This window comes from Diplotaxodon limnothrissa, linkage group LG10 (assembly GCF_057381915.1).
Source record: "Diplotaxodon limnothrissa isolate DT_005_m linkage group LG10, D_limnothrissa_male_GT1.1, whole genome shotgun sequence".
Lineage (NCBI taxonomy): Eukaryota > Metazoa > Chordata > Actinopteri > Cichliformes > Cichlidae > Diplotaxodon > Diplotaxodon limnothrissa.
Window position 1 is genome coordinate 20,698,130 of NC_140605.1, and position 19,231 is coordinate 20,717,360.

At 38.4% G+C, this 19,231-nt stretch overlaps 2 protein-coding genes across 3 annotated transcripts; one reads left to right on the top strand and one right to left on the bottom strand.

Annotated features, from left to right (window-relative positions):
- Nucleotides 1-1,500: 1,500 nt before the first annotated feature.
- On the bottom strand, nucleotides 1,501-14,078 carry nf2b (NF2, moesin-ezrin-radixin like (MERLIN) tumor suppressor b). Its single transcript, XM_085364560.1, has 17 exons — nucleotides 13,750-14,078; nucleotides 13,385-13,498; nucleotides 12,585-12,710; nucleotides 11,680-11,802; nucleotides 11,439-11,522; nucleotides 11,042-11,110; nucleotides 10,800-10,882; nucleotides 10,577-10,652; nucleotides 10,339-10,476; nucleotides 7,592-7,666; nucleotides 7,383-7,496; nucleotides 7,152-7,274; nucleotides 6,826-7,043; nucleotides 5,959-6,061; nucleotides 4,341-4,480; nucleotides 4,081-4,252; nucleotides 1,501-2,729 (listed from the first exon to the last, which is right to left on the bottom strand). The coding sequence occupies exons 2-17, from the start codon at nucleotides 13,472-13,474 to the stop codon at nucleotides 2,682-2,684; spliced, it is 1,782 nt and encodes a 593-aa protein (XP_085220686.1). The 5' UTR covers nucleotides 13,475-13,498; nucleotides 13,750-14,078; the 3' UTR covers nucleotides 1,501-2,681.
- A 366-nt stretch (nucleotides 14,079-14,444) lies between these two features.
- On the top strand, nucleotides 14,445-17,436 carry mettl27 (methyltransferase like 27). Of its 2 annotated transcripts, none has more exons than XM_085364562.1 (6): nucleotides 14,445-14,506; nucleotides 14,973-15,106; nucleotides 15,600-15,728; nucleotides 15,962-16,097; nucleotides 16,869-16,964; nucleotides 17,078-17,436. In XM_085364562.1, exons 2-6 carry the CDS (start codon nucleotides 14,987-14,989, stop codon nucleotides 17,278-17,280), a joined length of 684 nt encoding a protein of 227 aa, XP_085220688.1. In that variant the 5' UTR covers nucleotides 14,445-14,506; nucleotides 14,973-14,986; the 3' UTR covers nucleotides 17,281-17,436. The 2 variants fall into 2 exon arrangements, with proteins under 2 accessions (XP_085220688.1, XP_085220687.1); XM_085364561.1 differs by having other exon boundaries at nucleotides 14,976-15,106.
- Nucleotides 17,437-19,231: the final 1,795 nt, after the last annotated feature.

Genomic DNA, 19,231 nt, shown 5'->3' on the forward strand with positions numbered 1-19,231 from the left:
ACCTTGAAATGGCAGAGCTCAAGATTTTACAGCATTTCTATTAAACAATACAGGCTCCTGTGTGATGATTTCATTGAAGGCATTTCACAAACCAAGTAAAAGAAACACGTAGGACCACCAAAGGAGTCTCCTGACTTGTAATGCGGCTCAAAGTCTCTTCTGTACATAAATTTATATTTCTGTCCATTTCTTTGTGCTTCAGGTACACTCGGGCAGATTTTTCTTTTCTTAAGTACTTAGAAGTAGGGCTGGGCCATATCATACCGTTCACGGTAATACCGGTGTAATTTTGGGCAACGATAGGAAAATGAAATATCGCGATAGAATATGGGTAAAACGCGCATGCGCAGTGCCTTTGTTTACATACGCACATGGCGGCGACGCAGAATGAGAAGAGCGAAAGTGGATCGTTAAATGAAACGGATGAACCAGAATTGGTTTGTAAAAATGCTGCAACTTCAGTGGTGTGGGACTGGTTTGGCTTTTATCCGTCAGATACACAACAAAGCACTATTTGCGGTAGAGCATGCTAGCGGGCCGTCGTTATTACCGTGTTGTTTGGAAAATACGGCACACTTAAAATCAATCCTTTGATTTTTCTGAAAATCGACAGCGCCCCTCATAATCCTGTGTGCCTTATGTATGAATTCTGGTTGTGTTTACTGACCTCGAAACGATTTTATGTGGTACACGGCGCTCAAAAATCTGTCAAATGTTTTAGTACGACTTTGCTAAGCTATGAACCCGCACTGCTTGAAGGATTGTCGGAGCATTACGGCTATCGTAGGCAGGAGCCTCGCGGAGTGATACGTACTGTGCTTCAACATAATATTACCGTATTGTGTGTGTATAACCTCTTTTTAAGTTTTGTGGATATTATACATGGTTATGTTGCCGATATGTCGGCCAATTTCCACTGGAAATGCCTTTTGGTTAAACTGTCAGCAAGGAATTTGCATTTGCACTGTTACATTTTTATATAACTTTAATGATACTAACCCCATGTTTGCCTACTGGTGGTGGTCAGAGGGCCCGGTGGCGCCAGTGTCCGGCAGCCTCGCCTCTGTCAGTGCGCCCCAGCGCAGCTGTGGCTACAATGTAGCTTGCCATCGCCAGTGTGTGAATGTGTGTGTGAATGGGTGAATGACTGAATGTAGTGTGAAGCGCTTTGGGGTCCTTAGGGACTAGAAAAGCGCTATACAAATGCAGGCCATTTACCATTTAATGCACATAAAAAGCTGCTTGTTTAAGTGAAAATACATTGATGGGTTTTTTTTGCATTAATAAAGTTGTGGAGTTGTAAAGTGTTTTGTCTAGTGTCAATTATATCGTCAGTTATATCGTTATCGCAAATTTTCAAATGTATATCGTGATAAATATTTTTGGTCATATTGCCCTGCTCTACTTAGAAGTACCTAATAAGAACACATACAACAACAGTAGCCAAATATCATTCTCAGTTCAACTCTAATTTATTACATTAATAAAAACCTTTCCATTTTTTCCTCTTTAGCTAATATAACTTAATGTTAATAACAGCGACTGAACATTAAGTTAGCCTAAAGTCAGATTACTGATGTCGACATATCAAATTAAACATGTTTAAAAGACTAAAATAATGTGAAACAACTTTTCACTTGTGGAAAGTTTTTCTCTGTTGCCTTTGTTTTGGCATTTCTTTCACTAAAACATCAACAAAAGTGGACACAAGTCTGGCATTTTATGCATGAATAGGTCAGCGATCTTTGTCAGATCTCCTGAGCCAGACAGTAGGAGCAGAGAAGCATCCACTGGCAGCACCACCATGTATATATGTTCATGCCTTTTAAAACCAGGCATTTTAAGCAAGAGGAGGATCTGAGTGAGTGAGAAACCAGACGCACTACATCCTCGTATGACGGTATTTTGTCAGTCAGAAGGAAACCACACTGTAAATCACATGCATTTTATCATCTGTTACACTCTAAATGGGGACGTTATTTATAAAGCACAAAACAACCTTAGAAGCTAGAGTGAGACCATAACTTCATCACCAAAGTGTTTAGGTAATAAAATAAGATGAGCAGCAAGATTGTTTTTCATAGATTTCTATATATTGGGGCCAGAGCCTTTCGTTTACATACAGTCTACGTTCAGAGTGTTACTGAACAACAGTTGGTAAATCTGAACTCTAACCCATGCCTGAAGAATATCTTGCTTCTGTGGAAGGAACCCTGTTTACGACATTCATCGCAGCTGACATCACAACTGATCTGAACTTTGCCAACGTTGCAGCGTAATTTCTTTTTTAACACAATCCCAGTCTTAAAGTATTTTAAGGCACAAATGGATATCTCGACATTAAGCAGGCATAGTTCTGTATTTGACCACATTACAGCTAAGTATTCATTAAAACCAAACAAAAAGCATGAAATAAAAACTCCTCAGCAACATATCTTGAAGAAGCGCTCATCCAATAATGCACTCTTTCTAGATGCTGACATGCTGCAGGTGTTGCAGGTGGCAAAACTTAATCTAACAGTCTGCGCAGGAAGCCACACAAGTGTTATTAGTTCATTTCAAAGTCTTTCCAAAGAACATAGAGTTTCTGTCTGTTAGCTTCAGTCAGGTAAACGTTAACCAAACAGGCTGAGGAAGCAGAGCGTCACAGCAACTGCTCCCTCAATTTTAAAGGGCCAGGATCACACTTCTTCAAAGAAGGCCATCTGAGACATGTATGCAGAGTTTCTCTGCAAAACAAGAGAAGCATGAGCAATCATGGAGTAATCAGTAATTCTAAAAATACAAATGCAAACATTTTCAAGTATTTCATATTTGCCACATAAATGCTTTTGGCATTACAAAGTATTTACAACAGTAACTATTTACCAAGTCTGCTGATCCGGTATATCCTTAATTTAACTGAATCATCAGTATACGGCTGCATATTACATTCTGCTATCTTCAGGGCTAACTCGGTGAAACAGAAATGCGAGAATTCGAAGTGCAACGGTTTGTGTTACATGTTAAGATGCAATTTGAAATCATTTTCTTCTATGTGGTAAAATATTGACATAACAAAAGCAATTCCTTTGAAGATGTTTTCACATTAGTATAGTCAAAGGATTGAATTTAATATGAAAGAAAGCCAGGACGATGGATAACCTTTGAGTACAGTACCACTCCACTTTAAACCTTATTTGTCATCATTATAACATTTTCTTTAATCTAGACTTTTCTTAAATTCGTGTTCGAGAGATATTGTGGTGCTCTGGTTGTCCTTTGGATAATGAGATCTGAAATTCCAGCAGTGATTCAAGCTCAACAGGACAAACAGTAATTACCAGTGATGCAGTGAGTACACAGGCCAAATAAAAACTGAATTCAACTGAACTGATTGTGGTGGACTGCGTGTTTCTTGTAAACCTAGTTTATGCTGAAGAGTTTTTAAATTAGAACATTTATAAATGTGCTACAAATGAAAACAATCAATGACCTTAGGAGATAATATAAGATAAAAATAAATGATAAACACAATCTGCTTTTTGCATGTTAATGTTAATCTAGAATTTTTGAAATTTTAAGAAATATTACCCCAAAAAATTACATTTTGCACTTAAACTGTCCAAAATTTCATTTTGAATGAAAAGGTTATGTTTGGATATCAGATGTTTGTTCACAACCTGATTAACCTCCTAGGACCTGGCATCCACATATGTGGGCATCACGTTTTGGGTTATTTAGACCAAAATACTCAATTTTGCTCTACAAGGGCCTGGTATCCACTTACGAGGACATTATACTGCTACTGTTCTATCAAATTTTTAAACGAATATCCTCATATGTGGCTCTCATTTTTCTTAAAAACAAAAATAAGGTAAAAAAAAAAAAAAAAAATCTGGTAATTCTTTGTTTTTACATTCATCAGGTCCCAATCAGCACAAATATCAAAGAAATTCAAAATGCATGCTGTGGAAGAGTTTGGGTCTTAGGATCATTAGTGGGCGTGAGCTGCAGTTACTGGTTTGGTTATACTAACACTCTGACACATAACTAAGCATCAATAAAACTAATGACATTACATGAATGGCTCATACGTACGTTGCTGTGAGCTATGTAGACGGGCTCTGGGATGTACCCCCTCGCCTCACTGTGCAGGTTGTAGAGACTGGCCTGTTGCTGCTGCTGCTCCTCCAGCTTCAGAGACTCGATCTCAGACTTGAGCTCCTTCAGCTGGTCCTGAAGATGTTTGCTCTTCTCCATGTACTCCAGCCTGTATTTATGCATGCCACAGTATCATCAACAAACAGCCAAACTGTCACTCTAAAGTGCCGTTGCAGGGGATTTAAACCCCGGCTTACCTCTCTCTCTCAATCTCCATAGAGAGCCGTTTCATGTCGGAGTCCTTGAAGTCGAGGCGTGCAGGTGGTGACTCGCAGGCAAAGTCGGCTGCTTCAGGAGGAGCAGGAGGAGCAGGGGGAGCAGAATAAGCTGCTATGAGCTGGAAGACAAGCACACAGATGTCATTTAAGTATAAATATTCACAAAGGTAAAGCACATTACACTTTTAAAATCTGGGGTCATATGAGGGCAAAAAACCAAAATAATTCACTGAATTATCATTATCAAATCAAATTCAAATTTTATTTGTCACGTACACAGTCATACACAGTACGATATGTAGTGAAATGCTTGGACAACTGCTTGTGACCTAAAGAAAACAAAAAAGGAAAGGCTATGAATAAGATAGGAAATAAATATGAAAAATTAAAAAGGGTAAATTTAACTAGGAAGGAATAAAATATAAATTAAGGTTAAAAATGAAATAACTGTACAACACAAATTAGAATGAAGGGTAAATTTAACTGGGAAGAATAAGATAAAATATATAAATTAAAGTTGAAAATAAAATAACTGTACAACAAAATACACAATACACAATATAGAACTATATAAGAATGTATGAAGAAATCTAAATATAAATAAATATATACACAATAACAGCAGCTGTACAAGTATTAACTGGAAATGAAGAATATAGTGACCAGTGTTGTGCAAAAACAAAGTCCAGAAAGTCCAGTGTGTGTGTAAGAACCATATGTGGCTGTAGCTCAGGTGGCAGAGCAGGTCAGCCACTAATCAGAAGGTCGGTGGTTCGATCCCAGGCTGCCTCCTGGCTGCATGCCAAATATCCTTGGGCAAGATACTAACCCATGTTTGCCTACTGGGGGTGGTCAGAGGGCCCGGTGGCGCCTGTGTCCGGCAGCCTCGCCTCTGTCAGTGCGCCCCAGGGCAGCTGTGGCTACAATGTAGCTTGCCATCGCCAGTGTGTGAATGTGTGTGTGAATGGGTGGATGACTGAATGTAGTGTAAAGCGCTTTGGGGTCCTATGGACTAGAAAAGCGCTATAAAAATGCAGGCCATTTACCATGTGTGGGTCAGTACTGTGTGGTGGTGTGATTGAGAGACCGTATCGCCTGCGGGAAGAAGTAATACCACTGCTATTTGAAATCCCTCATTTTGAGCAATAACACATAAAAGCATACAGCTTTCTCTAACTTGGTTACTAACAAAGTCCATTTATAGTGAATGATATAAAACACATTAATGTTTTGTGGGTTTTTTCTCGTCAATTATCCACACTAATAAATATAAATCTGCAATACTAGTAACACCCACAGATTTCGCACCTCTTCTCTTGCCATTAAAAACATTCTGGGAGACATGAAATCGCTAACTTCAAGAAATAAATGAGGGAAGTTATAGAACAATGATAATCCTCCCTAAAAAAATAACTTTGAAGATCTCAAATTGATGGTCCATATTAAGCTCATAAATTACCTAGAGCAGCTAATCAATGGCCTTTGCAGCGTAATAACACGGAGATCAGAGCTTTTATAATGAAAACAAACTCCTTCAATCTACAAAAGAAATCCAGGCATCACAGAGATCAGAGAAGCAGTAGTGTGATCAACGTACAGGGTAGGTTGTTTTGGTGATCTCCAGCAGCTTCTGCTTGGCTCTCCTCTCAGCATCCTTTGCCTCAGTCAGGTCCTGTTTCAGGTGATCAGCTTCCTTCAACCTGGAATCAAAGATTTAGTCAGTTCAACTAAGAGTAAAGTAAATACATGTGATTATTATCAGAGCAGTACTTTTTTCTTTTCTTTTTACAACTTATTCTGAAACAAAAGGAACACAAATGAAGCATTATAGGCTTCTTATCAAAGACACGAAGATCATCATGTGTCTCTCGATGACATGACAATTGGGGGGCTTTTATCCTCCTATCGAAGTGATTTGCAGACCTATTTATGCATAGCACAGTTAGCACATTTATATATAGCAGTTTAGGTTTAGGTTGAGTTTAGGTGATTTCAGTAATTAAGTTTAAGGGATCATGTGCCTTTGAGTTTAACAATGCATGTTTAAACCCAGCCTTAATGTTATAACAGAATCAAGATAATGACAGAGCAACAGACCCAGTTTTTCTAACACATTCATTTTAGAAGTGAACCCCAATGCTGTTGGTGGTTGAGGAGGAATGCTGGGTTTTGAGAGGGAAGAAAACTGGATGGAATCAAAAGCATATCTCGGGTTTCCTGCATCTTTTTTTTTACTCATTTTGAAAATAGAATAAGTGGAAAACTCTTTTTAAAATTACCACCACATGCCAGCTTCGGCTAAATCTTTGCAGGTTTATGTGAAATATTTTTAGAGGACTTTTATTAATAGTGTTTCATTTATTTAGTTACCAGTTGATAAATGTTATGCACGGACAAAAGTTATAAGGGGATTAAATTTTAACTAATGAAAATATCTCAAATAAAAACTCAAATGATTTCAGACCTCCGCTCAGACTGCTCCACCAGTTTTACAGCCAGCTGCTCCGCCTCCCTCATCTTCTGCTCCATGAGCCTCTTCTCCTCCTTGGTCTTCATGGCTGTGACCTCTAACCTCTGCCTCTCTTGCTCAGCTTCTGCAGCTTTGTGGGCCAACAGCTTCGCTTCTTCCTCAGCAATCTGAGCTTTCTCTGCCAGCAGGTCTGCTGTCTCCTCAGATCGCAGCTGGACAAAATTTATTTAACATTTAATCCAAATTTTTACAAAGTTGCATAAGATAAACTCTGAAAATCCAACAGTTATCTCAGGTACCGTAAATGACAATATTCTCACCAGTGCCTCATTAGCCAGTCGTGCCTCATCCTGCAGCTGGAACAGCCTTCTTTCCATTTCCTCTTTTGCCCGTTCCGCTTCCTCCCTCATCTGTTTCTCCCGTGCCAGGATCTGGCGCTCCATCTACATGGCGGACCATTTAAAGTTTGTTAACCACAATAAAAGATTTATGATGGATCACTGTGAGCATCCTATCTAATGTGATGTTCCAATGGAGTTGAGACCACAGACCTTCTTGCGGGCCTTTTCCTCTTTGGCTTGAGCTTTCATCTGCTGCACTTCAATTGAGTCCACCTTCCTCCTCCTCATAAACAAATCATGATTCCCAATGCACAACTGCAGGATCTAAGGAGTCAGGTGAAACATAATCAGCACAAACTTACGACATACAACATTTAACCTTTAAGTAGATGACATCACAAACACAGAGGCAAACCAACCAGCTTGTTGACACGCAGCTGAGATGAGTAGAACTTGAAAACATCTTTCTTCTTGTCCAGAGGTTTGATTGTGAACTGGAACAACATGAAAACAGAAAAACAAAACAAAACATGCAGATTAACCGAGAGCACAGTTTACAACAGATCAATATGAAAGAAAATATGACACTGAAAGAAAGCAGTTTCCAATATACAGCTGTAAGGCTGTAATAATATAACAAAAAGGCAGTTCAAAATCAAAACCAAATGTCACACAGGCACGTTTGTTAACATACAACTTAAGATGTACATGGAAAATGTTACAAAAATATAAATAAGAAAAGTTAATTATCTGCATATATTAAATAACAATGCCCCTTAAATAAAATGTTATTTTCTTGCATACCAAAGACTCACATTTGTGCAATCAAGAAAATGCAACGCTTGCATGCAAAAGTATGAAATGGAATAAAATGAGGAAAATTCTATCCCTTTTTCTAGCCAGTGAGTTTCTTTGTAAAAACTGGGAATAATTATAAAGATATATACATATAGATATATAAAAAAAACAACAACAAAACAGAGCAAGATGCCCTGTGACAGGTTACATTGTTAAGCTGTAACTGAAAAGCTTTTCAGAAGGGTGTCTGGTAGCTGACACACAAAGATCATTTTTGGCCAGGCAGTTCATTGCTGGATAGCCAACTTTATGTTCCTTCCACCATTTGAGAGAATCAGCATCACAGTCTATGTTCCAAGAAGCTTGCCAGTGATCTTTTCTTTTTAGTCGAATGTGCTACGGCTGCTCATCCGAGTATAATTTTAATGAAACATAAACAACATTGTCTCATCCCGCATCCTTTTTAATATGTCTTAAAAACTCAATATATTGTCCAGACTTACACTCAGCTAGTATTTAACGAGTGTTTCCAGGAAATCTGGTATATTTGCACAAACTATGGTTGAAAAGAAAAGGAAATATTAAAATTAAGTGAATGTCTCTATTTAAAAAAAAAAAAAAAATCATGATGTGATATTATAGAAATCTGTTCACTACTTTTATTACAAATTATAGCAGTAAGGAAGCTGACTAAATATTAACTGATAATTTATGGCAAAGGGGTGGGATTAAATAAGCGTTTACTTCTTCCCACTCCGTTTCAACATGTAAATTAATCAGAACGGTAGCTATATTGAAATGTATTGATTTTTTTTTGTATATTATTATTTTTTCTTTCTTATTTTCTTTTCTAAATGTACCTGTATATTGTTTACATGTTTGAAATAAATTACGAATCAAAGTGTCTGTTAGGACCCAAAACAAATTGCAAGAGGGTTTCTAGTGCAGCAAACCTTGTAACGGAATTCATATAGTAACAGCCAGCAACCCATGGAGGTTGCTGGCTGTTACTCACTGTTGATCACTTTCACTGTTACTGAATCTGTACTCACCAACTCTTCCCTAGGCCAGAATGACTGGATGACATTAAAATGTTGAAAATACAAATTTGTTGGAATAGGACCAAAGATGTGGAATACAATCCAAGCGTGCCCATGAATGCTGCATTTACCGTATTTCCCGGACTACAAAGCGCACCTGAATATTAGCCGCACAAGCTAAAATCAGGGGAAAATCCTGTTTTGTACATACATTAGCCGCACCTGACCAAAAGCCGCAGGTGTTTCAATATTGACTTATCATATGTAAGAGAATATGCACAAAGCGAATTGTCAGGAAAGAGATGGCTGTTTGGAGACACACCCCTTTTATTAATATTTTGAAAATCAAGTTATGGGTACATATTTGCACATGTGCTGTGCTTCATAAATGAGTAACAAATGTAGTACATAACAGTAACCTACAGCACACCAGAAAAATAGATTCGGACTACCTTTTAGGCTCAGGTGCAGTGACACGGCTTTAACAAGAAGAAAAGTCAGTCATTCACCACCATCTTCCTGCGCACTAAAACCACCAAAGTCCTCTTCTCCAGTGTCGGAAACGAACAGGCTCAGGATGGCTTCGTCATCCACTCTCAGCTTCTTTCCTTCGTTGTCACTTTCAAAACCAAAGATAATCCTCATTGTCATTGTCAGTGTCGGAGTCGAACACCCTCTGAAGGGCCGTGGCGGTGTCATCATGCAGCAGTCCAGCCCTTCGAAATCCATTGGTGATCGTGGATGTTTGCACACTTTTTCACGCTGTCAGAATCCACCGGTAGAGTTGAGCACAACTTGCTTTTCGCAAGTTTATCGCCGCTCGTCATCCACGACTCCCGCTGAACGCATAGCGCTACTTTGAAGTTTGTTTTTCGCGCTACTTGTACGGCACTATGTTGCCTGGCGGATGGACATGTGACCAACATACCACTCTTGAACCCCGATCCTTCCGCCAGGCAACGTAGTGCCGTACAACAGCGGAACAAACAAAACAAATCGTCTTACGATATCACAAAAATCATGGAAAATCCATAGAAAAGCCGCACCTGACTAAAAGCCGCAGGGTTCAAAGCTTGTGCAAAAAGTAGCGGCTTATAGCCCGACAATTACGGTATGTTTTTAATGGATTCTCAGATACACAGACACAGTAATACAAAACAGCCATTTAAAAATACCCACAAGTGTTTCAATTCAGGTGGCAGGAACGTAATGAGAGGCAAAAAAATTGCAGACAAAATATATCAATCTAAGAGTATTTTAAGCATATTATTTTGGATGTGAGCATTATGCCCAGTTTGTCTGCAGGACAGCCCACTCCTTGCCCTTACCTCCTTTTCACTATAGGAGATATTACGGATGCCGCTCCAAGGAAAGGACTTGTTAGGGGCGAGTTTGCTGTTGGGGCTGTAGATGTGAAGACCCTGGGCATCAACTCCAAGTAGGAGGTTTGTGTCCCTCTTATTTTGCTGCCAATATATGTAGAAACACAAATGTTAACCCAAGAGACAGCAAAGTTAAATGTCAGATTCAAAAATGTGAAATCAAGTCATACTAATTCACACTCACAGTAATTTCAAAGTAGCTGACACCATACATCTCAAGATCCTGAGCAATCTTTAGGTATTCCATCTCAGCTTCATCTCTATATGGACGATGTGAAAATAAGAAAGGGGATCACACAATGATACACCGATTACACTTAAACTACATGATCTCGTGCAATCTTTTGCTAAAGGTGTTAATAAGTCTTCACATGCTGGTCTTCAGCAGCCCCCTGGGTCAGCTGTACCTGGCGAGGCCTCTGTGCTCGGCATACCAAGCTGTGATCTTCTCCTCCCACATGTCTGCTGTCATTTGGTACTGCATCACAACCTGGGATAAAGACACAGGATCACAGGGAAAATGTTAATACACTGAATGCACAGATGGTGTCTGACAAACTCGGCCAGAAATGACTGCTAACAAAAGAAAATAATTCTGGGAAGCACCAGTTTTCATAGGTCAAATCTGCACAGAGACCTGTATACTTACTGTTTTTGGCAAAAGCTCATCTTGTGCCAGGAAGCCTGGTTTATGGAAGTTTGTATCAAAGTCTCCATACTGAAAGGGAAACAACAGTAAACAACAAATCAAACATTAATGACACACAGAGGAAAATATTTATTCAGAGTTTGGTTGAATAACATAGGTCATTAGGATCTGTGCAGTAAATAAGTTGCCCTTTATCAAATTTTAGCCCTTTTGTATCTCATGAATGCACTGCTCTTCATGCTGTCCATATAACTAATCTGCATTATATTGATTTTGTTTCATATTTGCATGATGGTCTCCAGCAGCAAATGTACTCCAGGAGACTAATTATTTTCAGATAAAAGAAGGCCGAGCAACTGCTGGTTTAGTGAGAATTTGACCCTCCAAATTTTCTTACCTTAGCTTGGACGGCATATGATGCCAACAGAACTGAAGCTTCAGGGGAGCAGAATATCTCTTCATCTAATATCTGTTTTTTTACCTAAACAAGAGTTTGACAACATGTGTGAACATGTACTGAGCTACATAAAAGCTTCTTAGACGTGAGGTAAATGCTACACACAGGTCGAGTTAAAATTCAAAATAAACTAAAAGAAAGAAATTCACCTAAAGGTTTCACCACAAAGTTATCAGAGTACCTGTAAGAAGAAGAGGTGTTGAGTTATTTCTTGAACCAGCTCTTCTTCTACTTTTTCCGGGAAAAATTTAGCAAGGAAATTAAATGTTATGGGAGAGTCCTTAGGAACCTCCTGGTCCAAGACCTTGATGAAAGATGAAAAGAAAAAGTTATTATATTGTGTTTATACAACCATTCAAAAAAAGTTGGGGTATTGGGCAGAATACAGTGATCTGCAGATCCTATAAAGCCATATACGTTTTACAGAAGAACATAGAAAACATCATGTTCCATTCCACGGAAAACAAATTTCTCAACTCATTTAGAATTTCTCTCTTCCAGCATGAAGAAATATTTGCACGCTGAAATACAACGCTGACTGATCTAGCCAATATAAATGTCTTATTTAAGCAACCTGTATAACCTTCCAAATATCCAGGTGACCTCTTTTTCCGGGAAAGCCTTCCATAATTCCATACTTCATAGTAGAGTCCAGGTACTGCCTGGCTGCAGTTCACCAGCTGAAATCATTTGGTACTCCATGGTACAAAAAAATACGAAAAAGCTAGAATATTAACTAGAATATTAACTCTGACAAGAACGGGACAACATTCATCTCCCAGAAATCCAGCAGCGGCTCTCTTCCTGTTCCAGATTTTTACAGGCTGGTATTAAAAGAATAGTGCATGCTTCACAGTGGTAAACATGACCCTGTCCCAACTTTCCTAAAATGGGACATTTTTGCCGTTCAAAGATTTTATATGCATTTATAGTCTATTGTGAATAACATGTGGCTCTATGAGGTCTGTAAATTATTGCGCCATGTTTTTATTGACATTTTACACTCTTTTTTTTTTTTAATTGGGGGTTTATTTGTTTATTTTTGGATCTCAGAGCCAATCTCCTTAGAATTATTCCTTCACTTACCCGCTTGTCTGGTTTTAGCCAGGCATAGGTATCCTTTACTGTGTACCTAAGTCCAAAAAACCAGGTCTCCCTCAAACCAACAGTTCGACATACCAGGTCAAAGAGGTCTTTACCTTTCCACTTGACCTGAAAAGAAAAGAGTTAGAAAGATATGAGCAAGTGAAAATGCTCAAAGCAAGGGTATTTGCAGCTGGAGCCCTTTAACTGTCCTGTCTCAATATAAAGAAAAATGTAAGAATAATTATTATAAGAATGTTTCAATCCTGGTGTACTGGCAGGGCTCCCTGCAGTGTGTTATAGTGTAGGTGGGACACATCCCCAAGAATCTAATGTATCCTGTGAAATGTAATCTTTCACAGGACAAAAATGAGCTGTGGTTTAAAAAGATAACATATCAATGTTTGTGGGGGGAAAGCAGCGGTATTATTTCACACAGCAGAGGCCCCACATGAGTATAGCCATTGTTGACTGTCATTTACTTGCTCAATCAATCACAAGATAACGTGTGTCAGGATCTATAACTGCTGCTGATAAACTATCTCCTGGGTAAACCCACACATGAGGTTGCATGACATGCGTCTTAGATTACAGCAGTGCCCTTCACGTTTAAAACCAGTGAAAGGCCTCGTACAATTTTGCCCAATTTAACTTTTGCAAGGTGTGATGCATGGACTTTTCAAGCAATTCTTTACTGTTAATCTGGGGGTTCATTTTAAATGAGCCAAAGATTATATATAAAAATGTAATCACAGTTAATTATTATACTTCGACATATCATACAGGCTCGCATATATCCATACCTCGCAGCTAAACTCCATTTCAGCATCCATAGTGATAACTTTGACTTTAAAAGTCTTTGGCTGCTTCTTCTTTAATCCCAGGATAGACATTTTGAAGACGTTTCGGTCAAAAAGCTGTGGAAAAAAATTAACACAACAGATTATAGAGCTACAAATTACATTTAACAAGTGATACGATGAACCAACTCATGACTTAAGTAGCATGTTTTTAATGTAATTTACGGTGTTAAGCGCATGGAAGGAACTGCTTCTTGATCATGTTCTCTTTAGCATCCAAACGATAATTTAGTTTTTCCAGCGGTTTTAGAGATACGAAAAAAATTAATCAAAACAACATGCATTAAAAAGTTAGATGGGGCCATTACCGCTTAATAAAGTTTGAAACTTCTGGTGTCCAACAACTCTGAGAAGAGGCAGGGCTTTTGTGTGGGGAGAGCAATGCTAGGCTAACATTTACTACAACAAACAGCAGTTAGCTTCCCAGCTATGCCACGAAAACCGAGCAGAAAAAGTTGTAGAAAGAGCAAAACTTTTGAGAAACTCCCATGATGAAATACATCTAATTAAGCGAAATTCAGATGTTAAAGCTGATTCAAATAACACTTGGGAACAACTGTGCTAACTCTCTCGGTTTTAGGTGGGTTAGCTTTCTGTTAAAATCTAGGACGACTTTCCAGAAGATTTTTGTTTTGATTCCCAAACACTCTACAGGTGGGAACACGAATAGCAACTGTGGATAACGCTACTGCGCATGAGCAAGCGTGAGTTCAAAGGCCTCCTTCGGTGGTTGTTGGGAAATACTGGTTCCAGGCGTGGTGTGTGGCCGTGAATGCAGCAGCTAGCAAAGATCACATACTATAAAATAAAATGTATAGGAAAGAAAATAATCTGAAAGAATGTAAACGCCTCTTTATGGCGGAAAAAGAGCAGAGAAAGCTGCCTCTTTACCTGAAAGACTTTACTGAGGGAATAGCGTGCCCGCCCTTTTATACAGTCATTGGTTGCTTCCTGGTGTTGCTGCACAGGCTCTCGGTGTCCCCGATTCAGTTTGCAGCAGTAATCCTGTCTTTATTGTTGGAGTGTGAACGGAGAAAGAAGAAAGATCCAGGGAGACGACCGCTGGTAAACTGGCACCCTGTCTCTGTATCTTGACACGTATACATATATGTATGTATGCAGCAGATTGTGTCTTCTGCAAGCCGAAAGAGCCCGTGTTATTTACTACATTGCAGAAGTTATAATAATACAATAAAAATAATGATAATAATGTGCAGCTGTTGTGTTAATTGATTAATGATTCAGTCTGTTCAGACAAACGTATGCTGGTTTTAGTTTCCAAAATTGTTCATTTTTGCTCTTTAATTAGGCTAATGTGAAAGTAGTCAACAGATCTGTTGAGTAGACGAACAAATTAAATTTATGATGACTGACAGAGCAATTAAAATCTCAAAACCAAAAATTAAATTTGCTAGAAAATGAACCAAAGAATGTACGCTGCCTGTATATTAAGACTGTATCTGTAATGTGTATGCACACTTGGAGTCTCTGGTTGTTATGATTTTGCTTGACTATGTTTGTTTCTTCTCAGCAGGTGTGTATATAATGTCAGCTGTGGCTAACACATTTGAAAATGTGAAAGCAGTTATTCTATCAGCCCATAAAAACACAACATCAAGGGACAAGGTCTCCTTTTACAACTCCTGGGCAGAGAACTATGATCAGGTGAGATAACCTTACCTTTTATATTTTACTAATACTTGCTGATTTTTATTATTAGCCACATCACTGCCTATATGGCTTGTTTTTCTATTCTAGTTCCTTGTAGTTTACATGCTTAAATGTTATCTGTATTGTTATAATTTTAGGCACTAGTGTTACATTTGTCACTCTGTTGTTTTGTATGGTATAACCTTTAGTCTACTGTAATTTTTTAGCAATGTTTGACACGTACTAATCTTTTGGATGGATATCTAATGGATAATAGTGAAAATATTGGTACTTTTTTCCAGGTCAATAAAATAAATTGTTAGCACAGTGCAATTTTATTATAAGAAGAATATGCATCTGAAAATACAATGTTGTGAAATTTATCGTTACATATGTAATATAAAGTAAAAGAGTACAAATTACAGTTCTATAGGATTTATCTGATGGAACAATGTTATGTATGTGTTTCATACATAATTAATGGGTAACTGTTCATGTTTTTGAGTAGGATGTGGCTGTCCTGGATTACCGTGCACCAACTCTGGCAGCAAACTGCATCTCTTCCCATTTCAGTGGAGATCGTGAAGGTGCCGTCGTATTGGATGTGGCCTGTGGTACAGGACTGGTGGCCACACAGGTAAAATAGAAAAAGAACACATGGCCTCAGGGAGAAACTGTAAATCTGCAGTCTTAATGAAGTGATTTGCAATTTAATATCTGACAAATCCTTTTTTGAAAACATTGTTGATATTTGATCTTTTTCAGTCTTAATAAATGTCTAGAAATTTCTTATAATGTAGTGACCTTTTCTTTCTTGATTCTACAACTTAATAACTATGTGTCTGATAACAACCTAAACATGTTGCACAGTTGAAGAAACTTGGATTTGGAAAGTTTGTGGGGGTAGATGGAAGCAAAGCTATGTTGGAGTTGGCAAGACAGAGCGGGTTGTACCAGGATTCGAAGCAGATCATGCTGGGAGAGGAGCCACTGCCTATCCAGTGGGGTATTTAAAGCTTTATTATTATTTTATCCAAGTCATTAATTACTGTGTAATTAAATTTTCGGTTCTCAGGTAAGATGCTTTTAATTAGTGCTTGTGTGTCTCTATTTTTCAGAGCTATTTTAAAATTATCGCATTTCAAGTGATTGTTTTCACGTTTTTTTATTGTTATGAAATCTAAAATCATAATTTTAAAAAGTAAAAGAATTACTGTTATTGTCATATGATATTATTTATCTTTATATTTTATACAACACTTACCTGTTATTGCTTTCCTATGTCATTGTCATTCTCTGTACTCATATTAGGAAATTGTCCTTATTTCTGCTCAAGGTAATTTTTATATGTTGTTAAATTATAAATTTAATTGGCTCAAGAGTTGGCAGTTCATCCTGTAATCGGAAGGTTGCCGGTTCGAGCCCCGGCTCTGACAGTCTCGGTCGTTGTGTCCTTGGGCAAGACACTTCACCCGTTGCCTACTGGTGGTGGTCAGAGGGCCCGGTGGCACCAGTGTCCGGCAGCCTCGCTTCTGTCAGTGCGCCCCAGGGCAGCTGTGGCTACAATATAGCTTGTCATCACCAGTGTGTAAATGTGTGTGAATGGGTGGATGACTGAATGTAGTGTAAAGCGCTTTGGGGTCCATAGGGACTAAGTAAAGCGCTATACAAATACAGGCCACTTACCATTTATAAGGACATGCTAAAAGATTATGCCCATGTTTTAAGTCCAAGCCTTATCCTTAAAGCACTAATTCCCCTTTTCTACCTTTTGCAGTAGATTCGTTTGATGTGGTTGTGATTGTTGGAGGACTAAGTTTTGGTCATGTCCCTCCTGCTGTGGTCAGAGATCTGTGCAAGTCCACCAAACCAGGTGTGAATATGTTTTTGTTGTTGTTGTTCCAGTGCTGTCTCACCTACAGTTTCCCATCACTTTACTGAAGATGAGCTCTCATCACTTACTGCACTATCATCTCTTTCCACCAGGTGGCTACATTTGCATGACTACCAGAAGTAACCAGGACAATCTGGAGTACAAAGGCTTTCTTGACTCTGAGCTCAGGCAGATGGAGAACGAGGGGCTTTGGACTTGTGTGGAGGTCACAGAGGTGGAAAATTGGGAGAGAGCTGTGTCGGAGCACGAGGATGGCTACATATCTGGCGCTGTATATCTCTACAAGAAACTATAATTATACATATATCACAAAAGTGTATGGTGGTTTAAAATCACACCAGCAAAGGTGCAAAATAGACTTATTAGAGAAGAAACAAAAACTGGATAAAATTGACGTAAGATTAAAAAGGAAGGCTTGATTTTTGCATTTGCAGAATTAAGTAGGCTCAAAGATGGAAAGCTGCTTTCAACCAAATGAGTATCTTGCAACTGAGTAACAGGTTTTTCCTTATTGAAAGTAAATGAACCATTTTCTAAATAAGTGGTTGTATAACTTGCGTCTGTAACTGTGTCTCTTGTGCATTAATATCTGCCATCCACTAATAAGTGAGTTTATGAGGTTACATTTTCTAATTCAGTGATTCAGTTGGCTCAGATGTTAGGTTATCCCCTTTGTGCTTAAAACTTTATTAACTTTATTTGCTATTTGTTTTAAATTTTAAAACTAATCAAGTCGATGAGAAATTGGACAATTATGCTTCTGTACACCACTGCGGTGGATTTTATGTTAAGCAACCAAGATGAAGTGTAGATGTTTTACCAATGACATACAACCAGTGTTCATATCCTTGTGAGACCCAGCCTATCCATCTGTTCCATTCCATTCATCCAGTAGTGGACACAAATCACAAAAAAAGTTAAACTAAACCTTTTTTTTCCTCCTTTCCTCCTTTCTTTTTTATCCTCCTCCTCTGGAGGATAAAACATGGATTCTTGAGACCCGATTCTTAGTCTAGAAAGCTAGAAAGACTTAATTTCATTCACCCAAGGACTAACAATATATTTAAATGTTCTTTTCAAATGTTACATTGTATTAGACTAAAGACAAACAAAAGAATGCAATAAAAATGTAAGTGTGAGCCTAGAGTGTATGAATTGTCTATAGAGCAAAAAAAAAAAAAAAAAAAAAAAGACATGCAGGCATCCATCACACACAGAGAGAAGGGGCAGGTAGAAGGTGGGGGAGCCAGAGACGAAGAAAAGGACAACAGGTGGCAGTGTAAGCAAGCTCGAACCATACCGCATTTTGTGAAGGACAAAACAGCAATGTGTATGAAATGTTTAAAAAAAAAAAAAAACACGTTTAAAGTGTCACTCAGTATTCCTGCTGGTCCATTTATGCAGAAAATTTCACATCTTTGTCTCTGATATAGCAGTGCTGCTCTGCATGCACTATCTGCGTGCACTATCCATCTGTAGGCTCTGGCTGGATGACTGCTTATCAGTCACCCATTTTGTTATTGGTCATATTTCTCTCTGGGTTTATCGCAGTGCATTATGAGCTGAAGAGATCTTTGGAATAAAAAGCAAATAACATATAAGTCATTTGCTACCTTTTGCCCTAATAGTAAGTCCTAATTTTGCTCTTTCTCTTGGGTGTGTGGATGTTTAATTGTTCGACAATGTCAAGGCTGTGAAATTGTCTGCTGGCTGTCAGGTTTTGCATGATGCAAAGTTGATTTAAGGTCAGTTTACATATGTAGATTATCTTGTTTTCAATCACACTTTCCTTCACCTCTGCAGAATTTTGTGATGTGGTTAAGATTTCTTGAGCTCTTAGTTTTAGTCACATTTCTGTTGCTGTCATGAGAAAGCTGTGCAATGTCAACAGACCTGGTAAAATCCAGTTTAGCCACTTTTTGTTTTTTGTTTTAATCATACTGAATTTTCAGCACTTTCATGCAAATGTTGCTTGAGGGAAAATCTGTAATACAAAATATGATCACTCCTAATCATGTTTCCTGCTTTCTGCAGAAAAAGGTTACCAGGTTACCTTCTGTTACCACCAGATAGATACATTTGCATGGCCTACTGAAATCACCATGACGATCGTCAATGCAAAACCATGTGAGCTGAAGCTGAGGAGTAAGAAGAGCTCTGGGAAGGCAAGAGGATGGGTGCTTATCACCAGATAAGCACCCATCCTGTAGAGTAGTGCAATGCTTTTGTAGTACAGTGTAGATTAT